Source organism: Talpa occidentalis, unplaced genomic scaffold (genome assembly GCF_014898055.3).
Source record: "Talpa occidentalis isolate TD23 unplaced genomic scaffold, MPIMG_talOcc4v2.1 talOcc4.17, whole genome shotgun sequence".
NCBI classification, from domain to species: Eukaryota; Metazoa; Chordata; class Mammalia; order Eulipotyphla; family Talpidae; genus Talpa; species Talpa occidentalis.
Genome location: NW_023601754.1, coordinates 14,384,081 through 14,403,314, shown reverse-complemented (window position 1 = coordinate 14,403,314; position 19,234 = coordinate 14,384,081). Strand labels below are relative to the sequence as shown.

General features: G+C 39.6%; 1 protein-coding gene across 2 annotated transcripts in view; it reads left to right on the top strand.

The window, feature by feature from the left end:
* Nucleotides 1–19,234, top strand: part of ADAMTS18 (ADAM metallopeptidase with thrombospondin type 1 motif 18) — a 140,797-nt gene that overhangs the window by 81,058 nt on the left and 40,505 nt on the right. For both annotated transcript variants that reach the window (XM_054697008.1, XM_037516191.2), the window contains 3 exons: nt 7,506–7,601; nt 12,256–12,404; nt 18,979–19,151. In XM_054697008.1, the coding sequence (XP_054552983.1) occupies nt 7,506–7,601; nt 12,256–12,404; nt 18,979–19,151 (418 nt within the window). The remainder of the gene's footprint in view (nt 1–7,505; nt 7,602–12,255; nt 12,405–18,978; nt 19,152–19,234) is intronic.

Here is a 19,234-nt window from a genome sequence, read left to right as displayed (position 1 = left end):
GACCTCACATTGGCAAATGCTGCTGTGTCATATACCTGTTAAGTTGGTACTTAAGGCAGAAGCAAGTAGCTGTTCACTTTGCTAAAAAAGTTTGTCTCCTGTTTGCTTTATTCTAGAAAGATTCACTAGCTTACTCATTCAGCAATCAAGTATTTAGTAAGTACATCCTATGCAGTAAATGTCCAATTGGTAATGGGTTTGGTTTACTTTAAAAGTATAAAGGATCTATAGCTATACCTCCCTGCACGCACCCCATCTCATCTAAAAGTATAAAGGAGGTCCCCAAAATTGCTATCATTCCTTTAGGGTCATACATACAACCAGAATTTTGAGGTGACCTTTCTATATCAAACAATGTGCAGAGTTTATTTTTTTAAAAGATTTATTTATTTATACAAGAATCAGGGTACAGGCCAGATGTGCAGGAGGGTGAGAGATCATCAGAGACAGAATGGGGAACAGAATAGGCAGACTGAGGAAATACACTGCTGAGGGTAGCAGCTGGCAAGACAGGAGAGGTCTGCTTCACTATGTGGGATTCTCTGCCGGCTGGCCAGGATTGAACCCACACTGCAGAGGCTGCGGACAGCTTCACAGTGCAGCGCTCAACCAACTGCACCACCAGGGAGGCCCTGTGCAGAGTTTAAACGACCACTCTTAAAGTCTACACCTTTATGGGACCACATGACATTTTGCACAGTTCTCAGCCTGATGATCTTCCCTGAGAAGCAGAGCAGAGAGAAGTGGAAATACCAGACTTGAAGAATAAAATGAGGAAAGGAAGAAAGATCAGAATGTCTTAGGGCAGGGAAAGATCATTTGTGATGTTGCTGAGGTGACATAGAGAAGCTAGGGCTGTGGGGGCTGGGGCCCTGAATGTGGTATCTTTTCCCCCCACAGCCTAGTTTTAGGTATTAGTCTTAATCCTGTTTATAACTGGACCCATGGCTACAGCTTTGAATATCTTAAATCATTCCCAACAGGCCCTACCTAGGACGGATTTCCAAAACACTGAAATCACCTATTCGTTCTATTGGGCTAAACAGTGCAGCAGATACAGATCCAATGCAGGAAAAGAATGAAGTTTATTTTCAGGTTCTTCATAGTCCTATCATGACTTTCCCTTTCTAACTTTCACTTCTTCACTGCCTATCACCTTGTTCTCTGTGTCTCCTAGAAAGGCAGGTTCCCTACTGGCTAGAAACACCAAAATAATAATAATAATAATAATAATAATAATAATAATAATAGATACAATAATTATTATTATATTATAGAAATATTATTATATAATAAAATTATTATTATTATTATTATTATTATTGTTCTCAGTATCCTCCCCAACCAGCAGATGCCCTGTGTCATTATCACCTGGAAAGTGTTAGAAATTGAGGTGCTTGGGGCTCCTCTCAGGCCTGAGGAATAAGATACTTGGGGAGGAGGACCTGGTAATCTATATTTTAATGAGGGTTTAATAAGATGATTCTTCTGTGTGGTAAAGGTTGAACACTGCTGAATTAACCTTCCGTTTGCACATACACACACCACAATCTGGGTTTGTTGTTAGACCTGGGCTTACTTCACAGAGCCTTGTGCAGATGACTTAAGCACTCCCAGCTTTTGTGTCCACATCAGAGGAGGATAATGTTAGCTCCTCCCTAGGATCTGTAGGGAGGAATCCCTTGGGTCAGTGGCACCACTCAGTGAAAAACAAGGTTTTCTTCTTGCTGTCTCCCTCCCTCTCAACACCATCAGCACCACATCACTCCTGTTCTTGCAAAGTGGCTTCCTCACCAAAGCATCTGAGGCTGGCGAGTTTTCATCTCCCATGCCTCTTCCCAAACTTTCATTTTCTTTGTCTTTGGTATTTCAAGCCTGGTCTCTGTTGCCTTTTGAAGTGTCCCAGAAAAGGAGTTGTTGATCCGGCTGATGGCTCCACGTGTTAAGAGAGTTCCCTGTCTAGCAAATGGGGAGAACATGGTGATTACACCCTTATTAAATGCTCCCTGACTTAGAAGTGAATGGATGCTGTTGGCCAACATGTCCCAGGCTCTGATCAACACCTCCAGTGGTTATTTTACTAAGTGAGACTTGAGCAGTCTTTGCTGTATGCCTCAGTCACCTGAAAAATTACTGTCACAGAGCAGAAACTCAGTAAACCTTCATTTATAGACACAACAACAGGATTTGAGACGGAATAAAAATGAAGGTACTTGAATTCTAGTGACTATTTGCAGGCATATCACCTCAGAGAGCACTTCCTTTGAAGGACAAGGCATGCCATAGGTAATTGGATGGGCTCATTTTTTCCTTTAAGAGTTTTACATTGGGAACAAGAATGGAAAATGAAGAGGCGCTGCTTGGTGTCTAAATCACTCTGACTTCATAATCTGCTTACTACACTGGGGACTTAGGTCCCAATTCTTTTAATGTCCTTGTATGCTTTTCAAACATTTCCTGCTGTCATGTGTATGAACCTTTGTATACAGGTTTCCTAGCCTAGACATCCATGTGACAAATAGCTAATTATTTCTTATTGTTGGTAAAGATTCCCCAAGGAGGTTAAACATTCTTTTCTCTGGGCTCAATCGCCACTTTTGTAAGCTCATGCTACTACCTTTCTTGTACATTCTTGCTCCAGAAGATATCTATATTTCTTGCTCCAGAAGATACTATCTCAAAGTGCCTACCATTTATCTGATATGCCCACAGATACTCAGTGATTAACTGTAGGATTTATTAGGGAAAATTCTTAGCAGCATCCATTTTTTTTTTTTTTTGCATATCAAAAGTGCCAGATTCTTTAACATTTTTTATAATAAAAAGTTTTATTTATTTATGCATATAAGAACTGTGGTACAGGCCAGAGGCATAGGGGGTAAGAGGATTCACCAGAGACAGAGTGGGAAACAGAACAGGCAGACTGACTAAAATACACTGCTGAGGAGAGCAGTGGGCAAGTCAGGAGAGGTCTGCTGCACCATGTGGGTAGCTCACTGGCCAGGGATCAAACTCGTGCTGCAGTGGCTGCAAATAACTTCATAGCTGGCGTCTTAACCCCTTGTGCTACCAGGTTTTATGCTACAAAAAAAACCCTCATATTTTTATTCTTGAAAACTTCCTTAAGGATTTCAAAGTCTTTATTACAAGTGAACACTTTCCAATTATAAATAATTTTCAGTCATGTGTGGATTTATTAGGAAGTATTTATGAATCCCTACTTTGTACCACATCCTGTTCTAAGGGCTTGGGGGTACATCAAAGAAAAAAACAACAAAATAACCTACCCTTGTGACATTGACTTTCCAATGGGGGAGACAGACAATACACAATAGACATTAAAAATTAGTGATATAGTAAATTGGAAGATCAGAATTGCAGAGCATAGGTAGAATAGAATAAGGGACATTAGGAAACTGATTAGGTCGGTGGCTGATTACATGTGGCAGGAGGGGAAATTAAGGCAGACTTGAAGGAGCTCCAAAAGAGCAGTTCAGACAGTTGGGGAAATAGAATAAAACGCAGGTTTGGAGAAGTTTGTAGTAAGTTTGGAGTTGCTCCAAGTTTGGAGAAAGCTTGAAACATTTGCGGATCAACACGGAAACCAATGCTATCAGAGCAGAGTGAGCAAGTGATACACTCATAGGACATTGGTCAGAAGATGAAATGAGACTTGATCATATGTAGCTTGTTAGGTGATACAAGGACTTTTTACTTTTTCCCAGCGAAATGAGAAGCCATTACATGGTCTTCAGCAGAAAAGTCCTGTGATCTCACTGAGTTGACTTGAAAGACTCTATCTCAGTACTGTCCAATGGAATGCTCTGTAATGATGGAATTCAATATGGCAGCCACTCACCATATAGAACCTATATAAGTAGCTACTTACCATATATGATGACCATTGAGAACTTGAAGTATGAATGAAATTTTAATTTAAATTCACACTGAAATACCACATGTTCTGGTGGCTACTGTATCGGACAGTCCAATACCTACCATTTTAGTTACCATGCTAAGGATGAACTAGCTAAGGATGGACAAGGTGGAAGTGGAGTGCTTGTAAAGAGGATATAATAGTAATCCATGAATGAAGTGGAACAAAATGGTAGCAATGCAAGTGGCAATGACTGTTCAGATTCTGTAAATATTTTGAAGATAGAACCAATGCAGTTTCCTGATCTAGTGGAAGATTTCTGCATGGAACGTGGGACAAAGAAAGAATCTCAATGATGACTATAGGATATTTGGCTTCAGTAACCGCAAGTATCAGGGTATTATAAAGTGACCTGGAGAAGACTGAACATGGAACAGGTTTGGGTGGACAGAAGATAAAGAACTTGGTTTGGGGTGTTTAGTTTGGGGATGCTTTATAAAATTTGATTTGCAAGTACCATTAACATAACCAGCAGGGGCCTCCCCTGGTGTCGCAGATGGTTGAACGCAGCACTGTGAAGCTGTCTGCAGCCTCTGCAGCACCGGTTCGATCCTGGTTGGCAGGTGAGGGTCCCACATGGCGCAGCAGATCTCTCCTGTCTCCCCCGCTGCTCCCCTCAGCAGTGTATTTCATCAGTCTGCCTGTTCTGTTCCCCGCTCTGTCTCTGGTGAATCCACTCATCCTCCCATGCATCTGGCCTATACCCCGGGTCCTGTATAAATAAATAAATAAATTTTTAAAAAAAATTACCAGCATGTCAGGTTTCACTTGGCGCCAGGCATCCATCCTTAAGAACACAAGTGGAGATCGTGGGCAACAAGTGACAACAAAATAACATACATCATGCAGACTCTTCCTTTAAAAATCACATCCAGGCAACATGAGACCCTGGAGTCTCTGTGGTTATTTTTTTCTCCCTTAAATTATGACCCAACACTAGGGAATTATAGATAAGGAAAAGTTACTTGAATATGCCAGGGAGAAAAAGAAGGAAGAATGAGCAAAAAAATGCAAACTCCCATTTTTTGTTTACTTTGAAAAGGAGCTTTCTCAGAGGACTTTCATGGTCATCAAAGCATGTAGTTGGCTATAATTACATTTGACTTCTGTACTTCACCACAAAAGAAATAACATGTTCATATAGCCTGTCTTATTTCACTCTGAAATCCCTGTGTTTTTGTGTTTTGCTTGATTTTCCTGGTCCTCTCCAGCTCCCTTTCCTTGGCCTTGTAGCTTGGCATTGATGGTGGAATCTAGGGGTCTTTTGCTTTGGTCCAGCCCTACGGTCACTGTATTGGCCACCACATAGGCTATTGATGTGGCTTATGGCTTTGCCCTGGCTGTAAGATGAAAAACAATTTAATTTTGATAGCCTATCTATCAGTGGTTTTAATTGTGTCAGTGGTAACCTCTCATCCCTCCACTTTGATGTAGAATGTTCTTTTTCCATATTAAACTGTTCCCCTTGGACCCAGGGGCAGATAATACAGGAAGAGATCATGAACACAATTCACTGGAAAGCCGCACCATGCTTTCTACCAATGTCAGGGGCAGGCCTGTTTCCATGGAGAACATTTATACATTGGGTCTTCTGAGCTGTTTGGAGATATATGGCCCCTGTCAGGCACTGCTGCTGCTGCTGGTGTTTCCCAAGAAGATGTCATGACCATCCTTCCATTTCTTTTGGTGGGGGAAGAATTTTAAGGTCTACAAGACCAGACTCACTGCCTATATCACTGATTTCCCTGTTTATTTTTTTTTTCAGTCCTGTGGAAACTTTTCATGTGTGAAATATTTCTAAGCATGAGCTTGCCATAATTTTTAGCCATGAAATCTATATTAGCAGGAACACTTGGGGGAATTGGGTGCCTGGTTAATTGAATTCTCAGGGTTACAACAGGTAACCACAAAAATCATTTTGTTTCCTCCCTGGTTGTTAATATTTTCCCCAGAATCTATGTTCCCCATTTCTACCTCAGTCAGTAGAATGTGGCAAACAAAACGGGGCCTCTTTGGCAGCTCATGACTTAGTTATTCTTTCAGTGATTCTGAATAGCAAATTCAGCTGTTTGACCTGGAAGGAAACTATATCAGTCCCTTTATTCTACAGATAGGCAATGGAAGCCTGAAAGTGTAGAGTTTTCCAGCATTTATCAGTGGCAAATCCAGTTCTAAAGTAGCAGTCATGAACTTGGACTCTGGAATCAGGCCAGCTTGAGTTTTTGCCTCTGCCACTTAACCACCTGTGTGTTCATAGCTTTGAAAGTGACAGTGGCATGCTCAGTTACCTCATCTAAATGAACTTATATGCAAAAAATCAGCTGGTCCTCGAATAATGACCTTTTTATTCAACATTCAGAGTTATAACATTGATGAGGGAAAAATATCCAGCCAATGTTGAACAAAACCTCATTATTCATAGACGTGGTTTTGTTGTACATCATTTTGATAAAAATGTTGACTTCCAAGAACCTACTGACAAAGTCAGTAACTGTAATTGAGTGTCTACCATTAAAGGATGTTGGTCACGGTATAAATTTTGCAAGGCTGTTGTAATATATTTCCATAAACTTAGTGACTTAAAACAACACAAACTTATTTTCATACACTTCTAGAGGTAGACGTCTGAAATAAGGTCAACTAGATTACAATCAAGGTGAGGTTGTGTTCCTTTGAGAGGCTCTAGAAGAGAAACAATTTTGTTAACTTCTCCAGCTACCAGAAGCTTCTGGCATTCCATCCTCCATCTTCACAACCAGCAACCTCCTTCTAATTCCTCAACCTGCTGCCCATCTCTCTGATTATCTCTGTCTTCCTCTTCCCCATTAATGACCCTCGGGATTACCTGGTGGCACATCTGGGAAACTTAACATAGTCTTCTCATCTCAAGGTCAACCGATTAGCCACCTTAATGCCATCTGCAACTTTAGTTCTACTTTGCTTTATAACTTAACATATATACATGCTCCAGAGATGAAGCAAGCTCATTTTGGGGGGGGGGGCATTGACTGCAGTCAATTATTTCATAGTTCTAGTGTGAGAATCATCAGAATGCTTGAAAGTTACTATATATATGAAGAAGGTAATAGGCAGATCATGAACACCATTTAACCTTGGGAATAACCTTAAGAGGCAAGTGATGATTTTACTACTGTTTGTCTGGTGAGGAAATTGCAGCTTCTGAGGCTACTGTCACGTGTCCATCGGGCATGCAACCTGGAATGCCAGGACCAGGATTTGAAGTAGATGTGCTTTATTGTAGTCTTAGCCTACTCTGCTTCACTGGATGATGCTGCCAGGTCTTTTAGTTTCAAATCCAGTGTTCTCTGAATTCACAGTTACCTCCCAGTCATCACTAACCACACAGACTATGACCGTAGTGTAGAAACTGCCTGCTCATGCTTTCCTAGCACTTAACATGGGGCATCTGGCTGCTACCAACTTCAGTGACCTCCACTTCCCAGATCACTTGTCTCACGTCAGACTACTCAAAATACAAAATTGTATGTCAAACCTATGATACGCCTCCATTGATCATCACCCTTACCAGTCCCTTCTTTCCTTTCAGGACATTTGCAAATCACTTTGGTGCCACCGAGTGGGCCACAGGTGTGAGACCAAGTTTATGCCGGCAGCGGAAGGGACCGTCTGTGGCTTGAGTATGGTAAACTGCATACTTGTTAGTTTTTAGTTCTCCTAACTTGATAAGGCCAAGAACCCAGACTTTTTCTTCCATGAACTTAGAATGGAATGCCTCAGTTGCATATGTTTTCTGACTTCTCTTTAACTAGTAGTATCTAGCAGCTACTAGAAACACCCAATGCTGATTATTACTCAGCTGGCTCAAATTGCTTAAGATCTTTTTTTTTCTTTCTGTCCTTTGTTTTCCTGTTATAGATAGAAGCTTGGGTCAAAAATATTTCTATTTCAATGGGCTGGTAGCTGTCCTTAGAAACCATTTGCCTTTTTCACAGCAGACCTCTCCTGTCTCACCTGCTGCTCCCCTTAGCAGTGTATTTCAATAAATCTGCCTGTTCTGCTCCACACTCTGTCTCTGGTGAATCCTCTTACCCCCTGCACCTCTGGCCTGTACCCCAGTTCTTCTATGCAAAAACAAAAAAAAAATTGCTTTTTAAATTCAATTCAGTATAATAAAGCCACTTGGGACAGATTCCCATTCAGAGAAAAAAAGAGATTGGGCCTCCACACCAAGACTTCTTCTCCTTACCTTACATGACCCATCACTGGCATGCCCATCTGGGTTGCATGAGGAAGTCTGTTTGCTAGCAAGCATCTTCTGAGAGCCATTTCCAGAATGGAAGTTTCTGGGAAGTTCTGTGTGTTGAATGAAGAGCTCTGAAGCATTAGTTCCCATTTTTCTTCTCCTTTCCCAGTAGTGCAGCTGAGGTACCAGTAAATGATACAGACTTGGGGCATTTCTTTGAAGGACTGATAGAGGAGCTGTGAATGATGAGAAGACCTAAGAGGATATGGGTTTTTTGATCTCTGCCATTGACTCTCTCAGGGTAGCATAAAGCTGTCTGGAAGAATTGGTCATTAAAAGTGAATTCTGTTCCTCAATAACTGATTTATTAGCTAGATATTAGGGCCAGGAGGTTCTGCGGATACAAACAAAAATAAACTTCAGTTTTCCCTCTTTAAGAATTCACAGTCCAGTGGGGGAAAATTGTGAGGAAGCAGTAACTCTCTTTAAGGATGGAGTTGCTGTTAAGGCCCCAACCTAATCCTTCTTGGGATTAGGTATGCATTAGAATAAACTCCAGTGAGTGGGTATATCAAGATGGATATTGGAATTGAGATTAAAGTTGAGAGAGAAAGACTTTCAATAAAAGCAAAGATACAGGTGCAATAACAAATGAGTGTTCAGAGAATACTTTCTGGTATTAAGGCGTTAACTCAGTATCTCTTAAAAGATTAATCCTTAGAAGGAGGGGGAAAAGACTCATCATTCTAAACTCTTTCTTAAAGAAAAACATTCTTTAAATGGAGTTATTAGGTGCAATTTTTAACCAGGTGTTTGGGTCTTAGGATGCCCCTGAATGCACATTGCAAATGTGCATAAGAGTATTGTAGTACAGTGATAAAATTAATCAAGTCAGTGAAAATAGAAACACATTTGAAGTCTTTCATAGTTGCAAAGCATCAAAATTTAGAACTTACAACTAAGTTACTGGACACTTTTTTCTTTAAGAAAGCAACAATGTAAGGGCCTCCCCTTTGGCGTAGCGGGTTGAGCGCGCAGCACTGTGAAGCTGTCCGCAGCCTCTACAGCATGGGTTCGATTCCCGGCCGGCAAGGAGATACCCACATGGCGCTGCAGACCTCTCCTGTCTTGCCCACTGCTCCCCTCAGCAGTGTTTTCAGTCTGTCTGCCTGTTCTGTTCCCCACTCTGTCTCTGGTGAATTCTCTGGCCTGTACCCCAATTCTCGTATAAATAAATCTTTAAAAAAAAAGAAAAAAGAAAGCAACAATGTAAGAGAAAACATTAGAAAGAATTAATAGCATAAATAAGGAAAATAAGTGATTAATACTATAGGGCTGAATTTATTACATAAATACACCTGGGATCTAATTCCATGGGAACGAAAATGAATTAGATTTCAGTTAATCTGAGACAGATCAAACCAGAAGTTAGAAAATCGATGCTCTTGTACCATTTCCTCCACCTCACAGTTTTAAAACACCATTAGAAAGCATGGTGATAAGTCCCGCCTATCATTACTCCAGTATAGTTATCACTGCATTCATATTTTGGATTAACCAAGACTTCCTTCCCTGGTGGATGGGATTGGCTGTCACCAGTGTTGTCAGGGCCTCACCTTACTAGTGTTTTACTTGAGGTCTCTTGCAGAGTAGTAAATGCTCCATGTTTTGCTCGTTTGGACTGGATGCTTCCCCATCTCTTTCAAATTGCTGGTCCTTCCATAATAGTCGAACCACAAATACGCAATGTGATTTTCATTTGAAATCCCTGTGCTTTTATCACACCCTGGCCATTAATTACAAGCAGCAATAGAAATATGTATGTGTGCATGGTTTTATCAGTCTACACATACATATTTCTTTTTTTTTAATTTTAATTTTTTTTATTTGCTTTTATCACACCCTGGCCATTAATTACAAACAGCAATAGAAATATGTATACATATTTGTAATATGTAGAAATATGTATACATAGAAATATGTATACATGTATATATAGAAATATATATACATATTTGTAATATGTATACATATTTCTATTGCTGCTTGTAATTAATGGCCAGGGTGTGATAAAAGCAAATAAAAAATTAAAATTAAAAAAAAAGAAATATGTATGTGTAGACTGATAAAACCATGCACATGAGTTGTGTATATAGAACTTTATACAGATGTGTGCACTGTGCATGTCTGTGCGTATATTCTATTTAGTCTTCATTTCTGTGCTAATTGAGAAAACCAGAGGAGATGATCTGTCATCCATCTACCCAAGCCTACAACGATAACAGGAATAAAAGAAAGTCAGTTTAGCTGAAGGGTTGGAACATGTGTAAGAACCACATCTGTGACAAAGAAATTAGACTCAAGTGAAGCTACATTGGTAGGTGCTTTGTCTACAAGTTGAGAAGTATTTGAAGAGCTTTGGCTATTGAGTTTATTTAAATCTAGTCTCAGCTGTAGTTGTAGATATTCAAGCAACTCTTTGACTCTAGGCAAGTGAGTATTTCTTTGCTAAGTTTCTCTCACCCAGAAAATCATTATTAACCATTAACTATAATCCTGGCAAGGATTTTATTAGCTGCTATACGTGAAGTTCCCCTTCTCAACCTGTCCCCTACCTGCACCGATTTTGGCACATAAAAAGCAACTTTTCATAAACTGTAACTACTGTTGCTGCTACTGTTGTTGATGCTGGCTATTGCTCTTGTTGTCTGTTGTTGCTGGCTATTTTCATTGTTGTTGGCTTTTCTTTTTGTTGTCTATTTTTATTGTTGTTGCCTATTCTTGTTGGCTATTGTTCCTGTTGGCTATTGTTCTTGTTGTTGGCTGTTGTTCTAGCTGCTGGCTGTTGCTGTTATTGTCACTTTGTCTCCACCACTGAGCTAAGGGCAAAAGAGTCCCAGAGATTTCCTGGTCCCAGAGATCCAGATTCATGCTTAGGGTAGACAGAATCCACAAATGACTGATTGCCTTCCTCTTAAAAGTTCTCAACAAGGTTATATGATTTCGTGCAAGCTCTGAAATGGCAATTAATTCTTGGAAAAGAAAAATCAGAAACAGAAGAATTAATCAGCACATGGCAAGAACTTGAAGAAAGGAAGCAGTATCTCGACCTAGACAAAGCACACTAGCCTCATAATAAACAGCCACGAAGCCAAATGCATCACCAAGTGGCTTCACTTGAAGCCAAGTGAAGATCTGAAAGTCAGACAACCTCCCCATAATTCTTTAACCAAACCCTAATTCCTCGGCTGAGCCTGGCACAGTCCAAACCCAAAGTCTTTGGATCTAATTGCAGAGGCTTTTAGGAAAGTGTGCTAAGTCATGCAGAACTTGCTCATAATAAAAGCACCACAGATGAAAAAATAACCACCACCAAAGGCTCATGCAGCCCCAAGGACAGAGATGACCAGGGAAGCCTGGAATGTTTTCCAGTGGAGAAGTAGCACAGAACAGTTAGCACAGCAAACACTTCTGCCCAAGCTTGAGCCAGTCATTGGCACATGAGAGACCAGAGCTGATTCAGACAAGACACTCAGCTCAGCATCAGACCTAGGGGCACATACACAAGAAAAAGAAAAATAAGGCAAAGGGCGAACTCTGAGAGCACAATTTGCTTAGACTGAAAGTTACTCAGTTTCATGAGAAATGCTTTCCAGGGCATGGTTTGGAATAAATGTACATCTTTATATCTCTTTTTAAGATGAGATCATTATTCAGATCAGTAAATTCCGTGATCAAAGAACACTCATTCTCCAAATTGTCCTTTAAGCAGGGCTGTTTCTGAGCAACAGGGGAAGTCTCTGGTGTGGTGTCTGTGCTGACTCCGGGTGCTCTTGGGGTGCCTGAGTATCTGATGCTCTGCCTGTGGGTGACAGATTTGAGATGTCAGTCTCAGAAATTGCACATGGTCAAAGCGGAACTTGATGTTTATAAATGCAGGCAGCAAAAGAATTCTCCCACCAGTCCTTTGGGTCCTTTGTTTTCCCCTTTGCCTGCAGACTGGTTTTTCTTGTTCACAGGTAGGTGTTTGCCTCTCATTCAGCTTTCCCAAGGTGGCCTCTGACAGGAAATGTGTTGCATGTTCTTTTCACAGTGGTGTCGGCAAGGCCAGTGTGTGAAGCTTGGGGAGCATGGGCCCCGGCCCATCCATGGCCAGTGGTCCCCCTGGTCGAAGTGGTCAGAATGTTCCCGAACTTGTGGTGGAGGAGTCAAGTATCAGGAGAGACACTGCAATAACCCCAAGTAAGGCTCCTGCCCACAGTTGGTGCTTATAAGATGTTAACCTTCAGCAGGTAACATGCTGGGTTGGGTTTGGCTTTTGTCTTTTTGTTCTGCTGCTGCCCTGTTTAGAGTGGCCTGTCATTCCTGCAGTGAATAGTAATCACTAGGGTTTTCCTGTGTGCAGCTAAGAGCTGCTGCTCTGGAAAAGGTATGGTGGACAGAAACCAAAACCTGTGAAGGAGTGATTCTCAGTGTGGCTGTGATAGTCGAGGGATGGAGCAATAGCTGGAACCATTTTCTGAATCTAAACTGGAGCCCACATCATCCCGCAACCTCATGCCTGGTGTTGTAGAACTGAGAAGCTTGGCTGGTGGGACACGTGTGTCTGTAGAGCTGATGAACTGCAGACAATGTGCTGATGTTTGCCTCCCAGGAATGCACATCAGCACGTGCTGACAGATCTGCCTGATTTTCCAGGAGAAAACAGAAATCCAAAAAAAAGTCATGTGGAAAAGTTCCCAATTTTTGGAAATACTGACAACAATTCAACCTCCTTTCAAAGCAAAATGAAATGAAACACAGTTCAATGGCTTGAAATTGCACCGTGTTCATTGCCAGTCACCCCCTGGTCATCCTGGGAGACTGAATGCTGATACTTTCATCTGCTTTAATTCCCACTTAAGAAGCACCTGAGAGATGTACTTCTTGATTGACATAGTGATGTAGAAACACTCAGGTTTTAGAGATGGGAATAGGACTCCAAATCTTTGGTCTGCTACTGACTTTGACTTAGGTTTGTGTGTAAAAATGGAGAAAATAACGCACAGCCCCAAAGATTTGGGAGGGTTAGGAATTGAATCTGTACACTAGGTAAGTACACAAGAAGCATCTAATGGGCCTTGAGCAGAAGGTACTGGGACCCATGTGGTTTTCATCATCTTTATCCAACACTCACCAGGATCACAGGGTAACAGAGGGTCAACCCTGAGAAGGAGCAGGGAGAGGCCTTGCTGATGAGATTGGACTTTGGAAAATGCTGAGGAAGCAGTGATTAGACCTGGGGAAGCAGTAGGTTGAGTTTTTCAACACCATTTCAGTGTTTCATAGCCTAAACATGAAGAATACAGACTGTTAATCCCAAAACAACCTGGATTTGCCTCCTGGCCTGTCTTTTCTCTCCCTACTCTAGATTCCTCATATGTTAAAAATGGGATAATGACACTCCCTCCCTCAACTTGAGTCACTATGTGTAAAGTGCTTTAAAAAAAGTGCCTGGCACATCGTGAGCATTGCATAAATGTTTGGTAAAACGAGAATTACAACAAATAATGAAATGAGCAAAAAGAAATTTTAAGAGAAAACTGGTATTTTATCTGAGTCAGCAGTCTGAGATGGATAAACAGTCTAATTTGTTCCAAAATATAGGGGAAGTGTTGGGACATCCTCTGGCCATGGTTTGTTACACCCTTTTTTGGGATATCTCGGGCTAATCCAGGAATTCTCAACTTCGACACTACCGAGTTTTTAGGCTGGAGGATTTTTTGTGGTGGGGGATTGTCCTGTCCCTGGCAAGATGGGTGGTAGCACCCACTGGATACCAGTAGATGACTCCCTCTCCCCCCAACCTCCAGGCTGTGACCCTCATTCCAGACGTTGCCACAGGTGTCCTGTAGGGGGGCAGTAATGAGACCCAGTCACTAGGTATGATGATAGGAGGCTTGTGATGCCTTTACAACCTGTACTGGATTATTAAAAACACCCTCCTCACACTTTGAGAGTAACCCATGTCTTGGATAGAATCATTAGAATGATTATATTAGTTTTCATTTTTGCAGCATATTTCATGGCTCTGGTTATCATACATCACAACATTTTACAATCTCGATATTTTCCCAAGAAACAAAGAGATTACCTAATTTAATAACTCTGCTGGTAAAGTGCATGAATGACACCCCTGAGATTTAAATTAAAATCTCTCTCATATCTTCAGGGTTGAGCACTCTCATTATAATAGAGCACTGTTCATGGAAATACCATACTGTAATTTTAGAGATGCCTAATAAAAGAATTAATCACTAAGGTAGTTCCAGTTGGTACGGTTTTCTCATTTTAAACAAGATTAAGGTTAATCAGGATAGTGTTTACTTTAATTATGCATGAAGTCAGAGATAAAACAAGTAAATGATCAACTATCCCAAGACAATTGAATTAGTTGTTCTCTGTTGTGATTTTACATTGTTGTAGGAAAAACTGGCTTTTTCCTTCCTATTTCAAGTTCCTGATTCCTTTCTTCAGTTTAAGCATTTGGTCTGTTCTCATCACTCAGCCTAACTCTTTGCATTTTGTTTCATGTGAAAAGCAGTGTGAGCTTTTTATTTCCCATCGTGATGGCTTTCCCAGAACATATTTTGTTTCATCAAAACTGAATTATTCCTGGCTGATTCTTGGATTTGTACTGTCTTTCAGTTTCAAAAGAGTTTAAAGGTTATCTGATTCTGGTTTTCTGAAAGGCACATACAGCCCTTCTTTTTTTCCCACGTCTTAGGCAGACATTTTTAATTGGCTGAAGTCCGATTTTCTATGAAGGCCTGCTCTGCTCAGGAACCTTCTCAGAAACACTTCTGCAAGCGTCAGCTCCCAGTCAGGTTAGAAGAGATACATGGGCTGCAGTGTGTAACCTTCTCTGTGTCCTCTGCGAGTGCACATCCAGGAGGGCAGGAGCAGCCATTCAGAGCAGCAGCCCATGCGCAGGTCACAACCTGGCAGTGGCACAGCCTGACCAAGAGCCCTTTGATAATTTTTCTGGCTCCCTAATATTCTATTACTAGTCTGTGGAACAGCTTGCTGAAATGCCTATAAACTCTACTCAAGAAAATGAGTAGTGTCATTAAAATGCTAAAATTCAATATTAAAATATTGAAATGAAAATTAAAGGGACCAAGGCATTCTAAAATGCCCTTAAAAGAACTCTCCTGAAAAAGAATGCTATAAAACTAGTCTCATAACACCAGAATAATAATTGAATCATATCTCTGGCCCATTTTCCACCCAGTAATTTCCAGGCTCTGCTGATTATCAGTATCACCAAATGTCTTTAAAGAAACACTGATTTCTGGATCTTCCCCCTTGCATGATCTTATTGAGAAAGTCTGTGAAGAGGCCAGGGATTTTTACATATTTTTGTTATACATATGTTTTGTATTTTTGTACTTATACATATAATATATGCATATATATTATTGTGTATTATATACACATACCTATATATTGTTATATATAGGTTATAATATATATTTTATGTCATTATATATTACATATTTATTTTATGTCATACATTATGTATTTATATATTATATAGATATCATGTATGTATTAAATATATTTATAGTGTATATATATATGTATGTTATATGTGTTTATGCTATATATTACATGTTGAATATTTTTATATTATACATTATGTATATTATATATAAGATATGCATTCTACATTCATTATATTATATATTTGTATGCATTGTACACATTATATATTTTATTTTACATATATTTATATATATAAAATAACCTGAGTCTCTGAAATATTAGCCAGCCAGCCAGCCAGCCAGCATTTTAAGATTGGTAGTCAGGACCTAATAAATTACTCAGAAGCAAATATGGGTATATTTTATAGTAGCCTAATATAAAGACAAAATCTTCTGCCTAGACATTTCTTCTGGCTATATTTTATTTTTGCTCTTATACCAAGGGGCAGCGTGGTAAAAAATTCTGTTAATTTATGTTAATAGTCATTTTCAAAGATACAGAAAAATGTTAACCTGGAAGATTTGGTGGTAAAGTCTAAATTCTTACCACTCATGAAAAATAGAACACCTTTTAAAACAGAATTTATTTGTGCTAACTCTGCCCTAGACTCTGCCCTCAATTCTTTTCACACATTGCAATCATCAGAACTGTTCACATTTTACAGAGTGGGAGGTTAAATAAAATTGCTTAAAGATAAACTGGGAAGAGGCAAAGGAGATTTAAAGCCAGATGTTCCCCATTTTTTAGAAGCCAGCTCCCTAGCCTTGGTGACTTCCTTTTCCTCCTCCTTGCCTGGCTCAGGCAGATTTAGCCAAGGTAGGATAGAAGAATCCTAGAAATCCAAAGGTAAGAGCTCAGCTCTGTGTCTTTCTAATTGTGATCTTTATAGAGCAAGCTTTGCATGCTTGCCCAGGCATTGCTCACGTCTCTATCAAATGAGCAATGGCTGTGTGAGTTTTGAGGTCATTTCCATGTCATAATGTCTGAGTTGAAAAAGTGACATGTGGTTTTCTCTCGTTTTATTGAATTTGAACAGTCTAAATGAGAATTATTTGTAAAATCTCTGACAGAAATTCTCACTGAGAAAATTTTCAATATACCTTGTAAAGACAACCAGGAATAGTAAGGATCTCAGATGACACTTGAAAGTTTTTTCTAAATGCTTTTTAGAACATGATTTAAGAAGTCTTCAGGGGTTTGAGCTCGCACAATGTCTGCTGAATGTTTAAGTAGTTGCTCCAAAATGTTTTGAAATAGCATAAAAATCTCAATCTGGCAGTGTGACATTTCCCGTTTCTGTTGAATCCATTTTAGTATGCAGTTATAGGAGGATTTGATAAAAAATGCTGAAGCAAATCCGGGGGTGTTTTATAGCATTCTTGTGCTTCCTAAAGAGACAAGGCATTTTAATCACATGAATTTATTAACCTGGAGCCTCCTTTCATGTTATGTGTTTGCATTGAGCTTTTGTACAAGACGATCCATCATTGGGTTTTAGACTATGGAGAAAACTACAAAAATGTGTGAATGAAAAGAGGGAATTGCTTTGTGCCTGGAGTAAGCTGGATAAGACATTATTGGTGTTAGAATGATTATTATCAAAAAGACAAGAAGCAACAAGTATTGGAGAGATTGTAGAGTAAAGCAAACTCATGCACTATTGATGGGCATGTAGACTGGTACAGCCACTGTGAGAAACAATTTAGAAGAGTAATACCATATGATGTAACTATTCCATTTCTAGGCATTAAGATGAAGAAAGCAAAAATACACTCCAAAAAGGTATATGCATCTCCATGTTCATTGCAGCATTATTTACAAATTTACATGAAAACATCCTTAGTGCCCACTGATGAATAAATAAAGAAGATGTGGTATATCCATACTGTGGAATACTACTGAGTTATGAAAAAAGATATGCTGCCATTTGCAACAGCACAGATGTACCCTGAGGGGATTATGCTAAAGTGAAACAAGTCAGATTGAGAAAGACAAACAATGTATGATTTCACTCATGTTGATGAAGAAATAAAGCAAGTAAACAAACAAAACAAAAGTATATTAACATATAGAGAAGATATCAAAGGGGACAAGGGCTGGGGGTTGGGTAAAATGGGGAAACAGTATGGTTGTCGATGGAAAAGTAGACTTTTGGGGTGATCATAATGTAGTGTATACAGAAGTAGAATCATAATGTTGTACATCTCAGAATTTTACAATGTTACAAGCCCATGTTGTGTCGATAAAGTTTATTTACAATTTTTTTAATTTATATGTTTCACATTTGTATTTTTAGAAAACACTGAAACAATGTTGGTCATTTTCGGTGTGATTTGTGCTCCTTTTTTCTGTATTTTGCTTTGTGGTTTTTGTAGTCTACCTTCAAAATCTTAAAGAGCCTGCCATTAGATTGAATTCTTTTTATTCCAATGGGATTCCCTCCTCTGGAAATCTTTGTCCTATTGTGTTTGACAGGAATAGAGTAGGCCACCTACAAAGTTAAGAAATTATTATTCAGATGAAAACAGGACTGTTTTTCCTCAGAGTTTAGAATCAATCAGAATAAGACATACCAGAGTCTGACAATAATCCAAATACCAGCTCAATAACTGATGAGGCTGGATTGGAGAATGGGGCACATTGGCTTTGTACTCTTTTTCTTCAGTGTCCTGACCTTCTGCATAGTAGCACATGCATGACAAACTATAGGAAGATGGTGAGAGTGTCTGCAGAAAGAAGAAAAGCTTGAGAGTAGGTTGGTCTGCAAGTGAAGAGCTTTGATGCCAATACCAGGGCGTATGTGCTTGTGTGTATAGCACACAAATACACGTCCTAGATGAATAAGAACGTGTAAGTGTATTTATAGATTTATTTGCACTTGAGACAATGAGGGTCAAGAATATGCTTTTACCAGTTTTATGGAAATGGTAAGAATGTAAAAATTGGATCACAGAAGGAAAATAAGGTTGCTCTAACAGACCAATTCCAATTAATGAACAATGATAGTGACTACCTAAGGGCTGTGTTGAAAAAGATGTTGAGGGCATGTTGGGTTCTGCAAAAAACAAAAATAAGAAAAGAAAAAACGTCCCTGATTGATTAGGTATGCCTGCCAGGGAAACAATAAGAGACATTGTGAGGCATATGTGACATATATTTGTTCTTATAATAAACCATAAATGCTGTGAGTGACAGTACTCATCCATTTTGTCATTCCATGTACTCACACCTGTGGCTAAGAATGAGTCCTTTCATGACTAGCATTGAAGTTCTTTCATTTTGTCTTCAGGCCTCAGTATGGTGGGAAATTCTGTCCAGGATCCAGCCGTGTTTATCAGCTTTGTAACATTAACCCTTGTCATGAAAATAGCTTGGATTTTCGAGCCCAGCAGTGTGCAGAATATAATGGCAAACCCTTCCGAGGATGGTTCTACCAGTGGAAACCCTATACAAAAGTGGAAGGTAAGGTGAATTATGGGAATCTCAAGCTCTCTATGTGGGCAATAATGTGAATGAACAACACAGAAAAGATTATTGCCCATGTA